Source organism: Mirounga leonina, unplaced genomic scaffold, assembly GCF_011800145.1.
Source record: "Mirounga leonina isolate KUSES-001 unplaced genomic scaffold, KU_Mleo_1.0 Mir_168, whole genome shotgun sequence".
In the NCBI taxonomy this organism is placed as follows: Eukaryota; Metazoa; Chordata; class Mammalia; order Carnivora; family Phocidae; genus Mirounga; species Mirounga leonina.
The window spans coordinates 341,574-352,224 of record NW_023270426.1 but is presented as its reverse complement, the minus strand read 5'-3'; the positions used below and the strand labels follow the sequence as shown (position 1 = coordinate 352,224).

Sequence of the window (10,651 nt, the reverse complement as noted above, 5' to 3'; positions counted from 1 at the left end):
ATCCATCCATCCATCCATCCATCCATCCATCCATCCATCCATCCATCTACCGTACCTTCCTTCCTCCTATCCTTCCATCTATTCATGCATCCATGCATGCATCCATCCATACTTCCATCTATCCATTCCTACATCCTACCTTCCATCCACTCACATATCCATCTGTTTATCAAACCATTCATCTATCTGTCCATCTGTCTGTCCTTTCAACCAACCATTCACCAATCCGTTTGTTCATCCATCCATCCATCCTACCTTCCTTCATTCCACCCATCCATCCATCCATTGTTCCATCAATCCATCATACATCCTCCCTTCCATCCACTCACCCATCCATCTATTCATCAACCCATTCATCTATTTATCCATCTGTCTGTCCTTCCATCCAACCATTCGCCAATCCATTTGTCCATCCATCCATCCACCCATCCATCCATCCCTCCTTCCATCAATCCATCCTTCATCAATCCATTCATATATCCTTCCTTCCATCCACCCACTCATCCATCTGTTCATCACCCCATTCATCTATCCATCCATCCAACCATTCATTATCTAACTATTCATTATTCATCCATCCATCATCCATCCACCCACCCACCTACCTATACATCCAAATCCAACTATATATTTAATTATGCTGTCTCCCTGAGCAGCTTATTCATTGTGCTGAAGATGCCTGTGGACTGCAGGCTCCTGCCCCAGATGTTGAGAACTCATCAGCCCAATGCCTACCACTGAAGTCTTGAGACTGCATGGGAAGATGCTCTGTGCCTGGGGCTGGCTAGGAGGGGCTTGTTTGTTTTGAAGGCTGACTAGATGTCAGGGATGGTGCTATCCACACTTCTCCACATCCCCAGCATGTTGGGCTGGGTAATGTGGGGAGCGTTAACAGACCCATTTGACAGAGCCTCAGGCTTGGGACGTGAAGGGGCCTCCCCAAGGCTGAATAGTCAGCAGGTAGTGAAACTGGATTTGAACTTCAGTCTGATGCCTAAATGACTTCTCTCCATGCTGAGCCATGTATCCAGTGGCCCCTTCCCTCTGGCACCCCACCATCACTTCCAGCCCCACAAGTGGCCCAGTCCCAGGACCACTTAGAATTGCCCTGTCATCACTTACGGGCTTGCCATCCAGACCTAGTGGCCCCTGGAAATGAGAGAGACAGAGAGCACAGGTTACATACCAGAAAGGCATTTCCTGCGTGTTTTATGACCCAGAGGCACTACTGAGTATCAGAGACCAAGACCTGACATGAGCCCACGGTCTGAGTACATTTCACACGGACCTGGAGTGGAGGCATCTGGATCTTGCTGCCCAGAATCCCCTCCTCTGACAAGAGAGCCCCTCTTCTTCTCCAGGACCACCCCCATCTGCACATACGGGGCTTGGGCGTGTGGTCACATTCCCTCAACCAGAGTGAGTGGTTCAGGGATGAGCATTATGTCTGGGACTTTGAATGGCGGCCCCTTTAGGAGAAAGAGGGCTCTTTTCTCCTGATGGGGCTAAGGTGGAGCTCCTGGGGGTACCAGGTGGCTTGAGGAAGAGCCAACAGAGAGGAAGTCAGAGTTGAAAGACAGAGAGAAAACGGGGCAAGGGGTCTGAAGCTGAAATCACCCACCCCTGCACACTTCCATTTGTCCACGGTTTTTCTTTAAGCCAGTTCGAATTGAGTTCTGTCACATGTAAGTTGACAGGGACTGAATGTGTCCCCACCCCCCAGATGCATGTGTTGAAACCCAGTGTGATGGCGCTAGGAGGGGGGTCTTTTGGGAAGCGATTAGGTCATGAGGGTGGAGCTTCATGAAGGGATGGCAGCCTATTTAGAAGAGAGGCTCCAGAGAGCTGCCTGCCTTTGTGTCCACCACAGGACACAGGGAGGAGACGGGCACCTGCAGCCTGGAAGAGGGCCTCCACCAGAACCCGACCAAGCCGGCACCCTGACCTCAGACCTCCAGCTTCTAGGACTGCAAGAAGTCGATTTCTGTTGTTTCTAAGCCACCCAGTCTGTGGTGCTTTGTTGGGGCAGCCAAAACAGGCTAAGACAGGACTGGAAGAGTCCTGAAGGCTCTTTGAGTTCCCTGCACTGCTGTGGCCTTTGCAGGCCAAAGTCAAAGTCAAGAGAAGCCAAATCGCTCAAGGCTGGGTCCCAAGGGCTGGGACATCTCAGAGGCTCTGGGGGCTCCGTGGTGTTAGGGACCGCTGCCAAGCAGCCCCCACAGCCGCTGCCCACTTAGAAAGCTCCGCTGAGCTCCACCACCCGGTGGGAGTATACAAGAATCCAAGGGCAGTGCCGCAAACCGGGTCCATCCGTTCTCTGTCAACCCCTGTCCTCCTCCCTGCCACGGCCTCCTCATCCCCACAGACACCGCAAATGTTCTAGGCAGCTCCACTCTCCTGAGCCTTCGCGCACACCGCCTGCCTGCCTGGCACACCCTTCGCCCCCTTGTGCGCCATCTTCAGCTCAGTCACCTCCTCCTCCACGAAGCCCTCCAGGCTCCTCCACTCCCCAGAGTCAGGCCATCTGCTCCTGCACCCAGCACTTTTTCTAGGTGTCGCACATGACACCATGCATTGTTACTGTGTGGTCTACACAAGTCTTCCAGTGGATCCAGGAAAAGGGTCTGATCCCTGTGTCGCCAGTGCTCGGATGAAGCCTGGCGCAGAGCGTGCACCTCTCAATGTGTGTTGAGTCAAAGCAAGGAAAGGTAGCGAGAAAGAAGCGTGTGCAGATAAATAGGGGATAAGACGGAAAGTTCAGGGCAGGACAGACAAAGGGTTCTGCCAATTCTGAGCAGGATGACAGCCTGCCAGGCTCTGGGGGGAATTGGGAAAGATTAGGGAGTGCTAGCCTGAGAAAATAGCATTTGGGCATTTAGGGACGGCACCATGGGCAGAAAGCACAGCCCAGAGGCAGAGGGCCTGTGGGCAGAGGGACAGCTCTGCCTCGCATCAACCTCCCTCCCATCCTGGTCTCTCTCACATGGGTCTGTCCCTGTCACTGTGGAGGTTGTGCTCCCCGGCCCAGCTCTGGAGTCCTCTTGGCCAGGGCCAGCCTCTGCCTTGCGGTTGTCCTGTGTCCCTGGTCTTCCCAAGCTCTCTGCTTCTTTCCCATCTTCATGCCTTCGCATGGGCTGTTCCCTCTGCTCGCTGGGCCCTTCCCTGGCTCCTCCATCTGGGAGACACTCTCTGGCTCCGGGAAGCCAGTCTCTCCTCCCTCGGGTCTGCACACGGCCTGGGAGCCAGCAGCCCTGGCCGCCGGGCCCAGCAGGGAATAGCCAGTTTCCCTGGCTCAGCCACCAGACCTCCCTGAACCATACAAGTCCCCTGATGCCCTAAGAGGGGCTACTCCTTGAGGCGTTCACACCAGGGCCTCGCTCCAGGCAGGAAACCAGGGCAATTCTGAAAATTTGTCCCTTAAGTGCCTCTGGCCACCAGCCTCGAGGTCGGCTGAGGGTCTGGACTTCGGGGCAATGCCCTGGGGGCAGATGGAATCCCAGGAGATGGGTAGTGCAGCCATTCCAAAGTCTTGGGGGTCTCGGCTCTGGGGCTCCTGGTCAGGTCCTCAGCCCCAGCCCCAGGCCCAGGCCTCGTTGCTGAGGCTCACCAGGAGCTGCCTCGCTGGCCCATCTGCTGGCTCCTGGCTGTTCTGACCCCTGGATCCACATGCCTGAGGCCTCCTCCCCTTAGTCTGCTAACACTGGGCCCTGCACCTCCTCTACTCCCCACGCTCAGGCCCTGCTAGGCCTCATGGGGCTCAGTCCCACCCTGGGTCTCACCTGGGGGCTCTTCGTGGCCCCCATACTCAGTCTGAATCACCACAGCAAGCGTGTAAGGCAGGTCTTATCATCCCTCTCTTACAGAGGAGTAGACTGAGGCCCAGGGAGGGAAGGCCTTGCCCCAGGCCAGGCAGCCAGTAACGAGGCAGGGCTGGAGCCCAGAAAGGCACTTCAGGTCTCTGTCCTCTGGGCGCCGACATTCCTGGCCACGCTCCCCCATCTGCCCAAATCCACCCTGCAGATGAAAAAGACTGAGATGAAGAAGAGACGAAGGTGCAGCTTAGAGCTAAGTTAATGTCCTTCCTCTTCACGCACTGGGAGGGAGGACACAGTGGGCCTCACGGCCAAGTCACTGGCAGCTGGGGGCCCCTGACAGGGCCTGGGACCCCGTGCAGGGCTGGTCTGAGGGAAGCGGGCACCCCTCCCCTTGGGGCCACAGAGGCAGAGACTCTCTGGGGCAAGTCTACGAATGCTCCAATGCTCATCCACATGGACCCCACTGAACCCTGCCATACCCTGCACGGCTTCTGCTCTCACTGCCGCCCTGGGAGGCGGGCCCCGGGGCCCCATCCTGCAGATGAAGAAGCTGAGCCGGTGGGACCGCCCAAGGGCTGAAACAGGCTCTCCTCTCTACGCAGTGCTCCCTCCCCTGCAGCATAGGGCAGCACGGTTGACAAGTGGCTGTCCCGGAGGACCTAGGATGGAGCCTCGCAAGCCTTGCCTTCCTCTGGGATTCCTGGGATGTCTGCCTCCCCAGCTGAACAGACCGTCTCTGGGCAGGGCTCTCTGGGCCCTCTGTCACCCTAGCCCTCTAGCAGAGGGAGTGCTATGTGGACCTGGGAGAGCCAGTCAACCTCTCTGAGCCTCAGCATCTTCCTTACCTGTTCTCCCCAGCAGGGCTGTTCCTGCCCTGGGTTCGCCCCAGTTTTCCCCTAAACTCTGCCACACCACAGCCTCCTGGTGGCCCCTGGGATTTGGAGAGAGCTGCTCCAGAGGTCTCAGGGCTACATCGGGTGCCTCTGGAGGCCCACGGACATTCACCCATCATGCTGTTTCCTGGCCCCAAGCTCTGCTTTCCCAGTTCTCTCCACTGCACACAGTCCTGCCTCCACCTGGAGAACTCGTACTCATTCCCCAAGGCCCAGCTCAGATGGCCCTTCTGGGAGCCTCCCCAAGGAGAAGAAGCATCCCCTGAGTCTGTCTGCCCCAGAGCTGGGTCCCCATCCTTCTGGAAGAGAGCCCCGTGGCCGAGCTCCAGGAGACACGCCAGGCGGTCAGAGGAAGCCGGCTCTGGATTCAGACACACCTGGGACCAAATTCAGCCTTTCCCACATGCCAGCTGGTGACCTGGGCCTCATCATCTGTGACAGGGAGATGCAGGCCTCCCTGTGTTGCTGGCCTGTGTGTGTGTGTGCGTGTGTGTGCTGCTGAGAAGGGGCTATGTGTGCTGAGTGAAACATAGGAACTGTGCAGACAGAGACAGGACAAAGCAAGCCTCCTTCTCTTCTCCCCAGCTACTCTCCTGGGGGGCAGCACAGGCACCGGTGTCAGCATGACCCCCCCAGGAAGCAGTCCGTGCCCTGGAGAAGCACATACGTGGACCCCCGCCTTTTTTATTTTGAAAGTCCTCTATGGGCTGAGCAGCATACGTCTGTGGGTCCATCTGCCTTAATGGTGCTGGGGAATCTGGTCCCTGGCCCTGCAAGGCACATCATAGCCCTCCTCACTGCATTCCAGGAAAGGCCTATGACATATACTGAGACCCGAGCATCATCCCCACGGCCCTTCCCTAACACCTGTGGTCTCTCCCATGCAATGCCCTGGAGAACTTTCTAGAATGCAAATCTGCTCTCCTGCTTGAGCCCCTCTGGGGTGGCCTTACTCCTGAAGGATAATGTCCAGACCTCCCGGTCTGGTGCCCAAAGCCCACCTGCCCCAGCCTGGCACGGGGAGCATGTGTCCTAGTTTGGCCTTTCCTGGGGCTGGGGCTCCCTCTGGTCCATCGCTGGGTCCCCAGGCCCTGTTCCAGGATGTCCGCTGGGTGGACAGAAAACACACAGAGCTGTAGGTGCCCTGCTTTTCTAGAAGTGTCTGCTGCAGAAGGGAGCCTGGGGTATTCCCTCAGCTTGGACCCCACAGGAAGAATCTCTTGTTGCCAACTGTCTCTGAAAGTATTCCAACGGCAAGATCTTGCTGTCTCTTCTTGAGAGTGACCTTGGGCCTCCTGTCTCCTGGGAGGGATTCTGCCCTCTTTCAACTCCCAGATCATTCCCCGGGGGGTCCCCAAGGCCTCTTTCTGGTGTGTGACAAAGCCTACAAGTGGCAAAAACCCAATTTTCCTCCCTAGGGCCCTGACTCTATCTGGCATCCCAGAGCTCTCAGTTCCCAGGAGTTTTCCCAAAAAAGTCAATGAAGTTTGTAGTTTCCGATAAATAAAGGCAGATGGTGTAGTCTGAGCAGGAGGCTGAAGGAGGGTCATCCCCAATCCCCAGGAACCAAGATGGGAGCCACGGGTGGTTGGATCTGATGCTGAGCAGATTCCCGGGGCAAACACAGAAACCCCACGTGTGCATATTTGCGGAGCAAAGGGTGCTAGCCTGGCCTTGGGGTTGGAGCTGACCCACAGTGTGGCCCCGGGGTCTGGGCAGGTGGCTCTGGGCTCATCTCTGATGACACCTAGGCAAGAGAGCTGTGCTCGGGCCCCTGAATTCTCTGTCTGGGGAAAGAGCTGACCCCTGGAGAGGCTGCGGGGTGACAAGGGATCACTCGGAGTCACTGAGGAGGGGACTCAGTGGGGTGGAGGAAGGAAGCAGCCTGGCTTTGGAGCCAGATGGACCTGCCTGGCCTGGGGGGGAGTGAGTGGATTCCTCTTGTCCCGGGGATGTCTGGGCCCTGGGCTGTGAACTCCCAGAGGACAGGCCCTGCTCCTAGTTATCCCACATACTACCTTGCCCAAACTGGTGTCCCAGGGAACACTATCCTGCAGGGAATGGATTCGCTAGTCAAGTAAGTGTGAGAAACACCGGGTTCCACGCTGTGAAATAGGTTTCTTTCCGGCAACTTGTCTTGTCTGAACCCTGGTTCTGCTTGTGGCTCCTCAGGAGGGCAGCGTTCCCAGCCTCACCGGGAGGCCGTGTGGACCATCTATGAACCAGGCGTTTCCATGGGCTGGAGGGGAGCCCGAGCCTGGCTCTGGGTGCTCTGGGAGGAGCAGAAACACTCCAGGGAAGGGCCTGGGGTTGGTCTGACGGGAGCCAAGGATAAACACGGGGTGGAGGGCATGGTCAGCCTGGACTGAAGTGGGGCAGGGTCCAGGCTAAGTGTCCTCGCCGACCACAAGCCAGTTTTGGGCAGAGCAGGGCCATATGGGAAGCCAAACGGTCTGGAATAGGAGAGCTCCAGCCTGGGTGGGGGCATGTCCTTGGTGGCAGGGGTCTTGTCTCGTCAAGGCAGCCCTCCCCCGCCCCAGACCAGGGGCATCTCCCACAAGAGGAGCGGGGAAGGAAGGCACACGGGGCAGCCCACAGGTGAAGGCAGAGTTTCGGCCTTGCCAGGGTTCAAATCCTCTCTCTGAGCCTCAGCTTCCTCAGGACGGGCGCTCCGGAGGGTCAGACGCCAATAGCGCTATGCCCACAGGCACTCGGTTCCCACGGGCTCCCTCTCCTGCCTGATCAAAGCCATGGAATTCACCAGAGGTTTTCAACACTTTCTGCCTTCCACGAAACCCCACAGCTGTTTACAAGCCTCGGTTCTGCTTTAAATCACTCTTTCCACCCCGTGCAGATCAGCAGAGCCCTGGGACGGTTTCCGGATGTGCTGCGCATGAGGTGTGGGCCAGGTGGGCAGAGAGCCTCTGTGTGCTGGCTCCTCGCCTTGCTCAGCTACCTGAGCCACCCAGGGCCTCAGTTCTTTTATCTGCAAAATGGGGGACATGTCCTTCTCCTCTCTAAGGACACGTCCAACAGGAGTCCCAGGTCTGTCTCCTCTCCCTCCTCTTCTCCCAGACCAACCAGACCCTGTAGGTAGGCTGACACAGGTGTGGGCTCTGCATTAGCCCTGGTGGGGGTGGGTAGGCAGTGCTGGGGGGTGACCTTGTGTGGTCTTCAGAATGGCAGGAGGTGGGACTCTGGCTGCACCTTCGTGGGTCTGCTCCCTCCCTCCCTCCCACCACTGAATATTTCCTAAGCAGGGTTCCACAGAGCCATCTTTTGGGGAAAATTAACAGGAGCGCAAAGGAGGGGAGGTTTCTTCATGAAATAAGTTTGGGAAGTGGAGTCTGCTGGCTCCATTGCTGGAGGCTCCGTGTACATCAGCTTGGTGGGGGGAGGGGCCCTGAAGCAAAAGGGCTGGGCCAACTGTTTACCCCACATGGGGGGCTGACTCTGTTCTCCCCTGATTAGATGGAGCGCAGGCTTCCCAATCTGCGAGAGTATCTGCTGCACTGAACTAAATCCATAAACGGGCTGTGTTTAGATGCAGATAGGAGTCGATGCTCAGACCGGCTGGAGCAGGGTGACTGTCTGGCTTGCCGGTTGTAATTCATGCTGACGGCTCCCACCAGGGAATGGAGCCTCCAAATTGCAGCAGGACCGGGCCCCTGGATGTGAAGGGCTTACCAGGATTATCAGTCCAGGGACCAGTAATTATGGCCCAGATGTTGACAATTCATCAAATTACAAGGCTGTTGGGCCCCAGGGTCCCAGGCTGGGACGTGCGCATTCCTGTGTGAAGGCTCCCTCATTAGAGTGGGTGGGCAGCCCCCGCAGGGCAGGTCAGCCCCATGTGGTTCTGATTTCTCAGACCAGGCTTCACACACATGGACCACAGCAAGACTGTCCGGGTCTAGCGATTTCCCAGACTCGAATTCTGCCCTGGGGTAAAGAGAGGACCCTCGCTTCTTAGGTCCAGCCCCTGGTGGTGGCCCCGCGTTCGTGCAGGGAACCCCGTCCTGGGATCTGGGGCCCTCTGTAGAGCCACCAATGAATCGCGCCCCAACTCAGCCAGCCGTGAAGACTTTAGCTGGGCGGGGTTCGAGGAACCTGCCGAGGTTAGGGGCCTTCTCCTGCTGCCACTCTCCTACTATTTGTAGGGCGAAGGGCTGGCCTGGAGCCAGGTTTGGTTTGGTCTGTACAGTTAAAAAACCCAAACCCAAACCCAAACCCAACGAACTGAATTAGTTGCAGTCTTTTAAAATTGTGATGTTGCGTATAAACATCCGGAATTTGTACTTTTCTAGAAACGCTGGAAGATGGTGCCCGCCCCCCCCCTCCCCCCAAGTCTGCATGCCTGGCAAAGCGGCTGAGGCAAGAGCTCCTTTAGCGTGGCTCGGGCCACAGGCTCCACCCCGGGCCCTCAGGCTCCGCCCCACCTTACTGCCCCACGCATGGCCCACCCAGTCCAGGTGACCTGCCAGCTCTATAGACGCATCTCGGTTTGTAACCCTCGGCTTAGAAAATGTCCTGGGTCCCTTTCAGCTCTACGGTTCTGTGAGGCCAGGAAGCCAGCTGGCTTCTATTTTGGGAGGAGGGCATGCTCAGTATATCCTGTGTGCGCTGGAAGCAATTACGCGTATATCCGTATTATACATCATGGCTAGAAGAGGTGGTGTTATGCCTTTGAACGGATCCCCAAATACCTGCTTAAATTACACATTTGCCTGCTACATGATTAGCTTGTCAGGTATCGGGAAAGCTCGTTCCTGGGTGGGGTGAAGGGAGTCTTGACTCCCATTGGGTGTGGGACCATGGAGGATGGGTCTGGGAGGTGCGCCGTGGGTGCCTGAGCGGCCCGGCCTCTGGGCTGGGTTCTCCAGCTCGGGCACGTGGGGCTGGTCTGGTGTAAGGCACTGGAAGTAGCAGACAGGCTGGGGCACCCATTCTGGTGGCAGATAGGCCAGGGTGGGGAGCTAGCAGGACGGAGCAGCTGACCAGGCGGGTATAGTCTGAGTGTGGCGTGAACCACAGATGGAGATAGTCTAAGAGAGGCTGAAGGTGCAACCGAGAGACCAGGGGACAGAGGAATAGGGGACAGACTCTGAGGCTGCAGGTGCTCCGTGGGGACCCGTGGGGTCCCGGCCACGTCCAGGACTCTCCGGTCGCCACCCTCTGGGCTGTGGGGTCGGCCCTCCTTAGTTTCCAGACAATGCAATTATCACCCACTGGTAGTGAATTGGATCCCTTAAGGATCCAAAGATTTTGTGTGAAATTTTGATTTCCAGCTTCTCTTGAACAGTTGGAAGCTGGGATAATGATCAAGGTGCGTGGGCTGCACTGTGGCGCCCCCTTGAGGTGGGACGTGTGCCCCCCAGTTCAGCCTGGGCCACGCCCCCCCCATTCCCTGCGCTTTCTCACACCCAGTCAGCCTCACCTACTCCTCACCTGGCTGGCCCATATAGGGAATGCATCAAGGGGCGTGTGAGTCTGCATTTCCAGCTCTGAACCATCTATCCAAACTGTGGACCCCTCTCCAGCCCCCCACCTGTCCCCGCCTAGACTTGGCCTCTCTCCCACACCAACCTCCACCAGCCTCCCTGTCTCCAGCCCCCACATTCCCAGCCTTCCTTGGGGAGTCCAGGCATGGTCAGGTCTGCCTGGGACACAAGCCTGAATCTTGTGCCTAAATCCTGCCTCATCATCCTCCTCTGGCTTCGGCAAGCACCTGGCAAGTACCCCCACACCAGGCTCCCCAAGCTAGGCTTGTGCCATCCTCTTGCACTGAGTTTGGGTCTGAGTAGCCCCCCAAAGAGGCCCTATTGGTGGAACAACTCACTTGTGGGAAGATGACCCACTGACAGACTGGGGCCAGCCTCTCTTTAGATGTCCTTCCTGGTAAGTGGGTGTGCAGCCCTTGCATACCTCCAGTGATGGGGAACT

At 57.3% G+C, this 10,651-nt stretch overlaps 1 protein-coding gene across 1 annotated transcript in view; it reads right to left on the bottom strand.

Annotated features, from left to right (window-relative positions):
* COL23A1 (collagen type XXIII alpha 1 chain) overlaps nucleotides 1-10,651 on the bottom strand; it is a 308,363-nt gene that overhangs the window by 23,390 nt on the left and 274,322 nt on the right. The window contains exon 6 of the mRNA XM_035013904.1: nucleotides 1,123-1,149. Coding sequence (XP_034869795.1) covers nucleotides 1,123-1,149 — 27 coding nt within the window. The remainder of the gene's footprint in view (nucleotides 1-1,122; nucleotides 1,150-10,651) is intronic.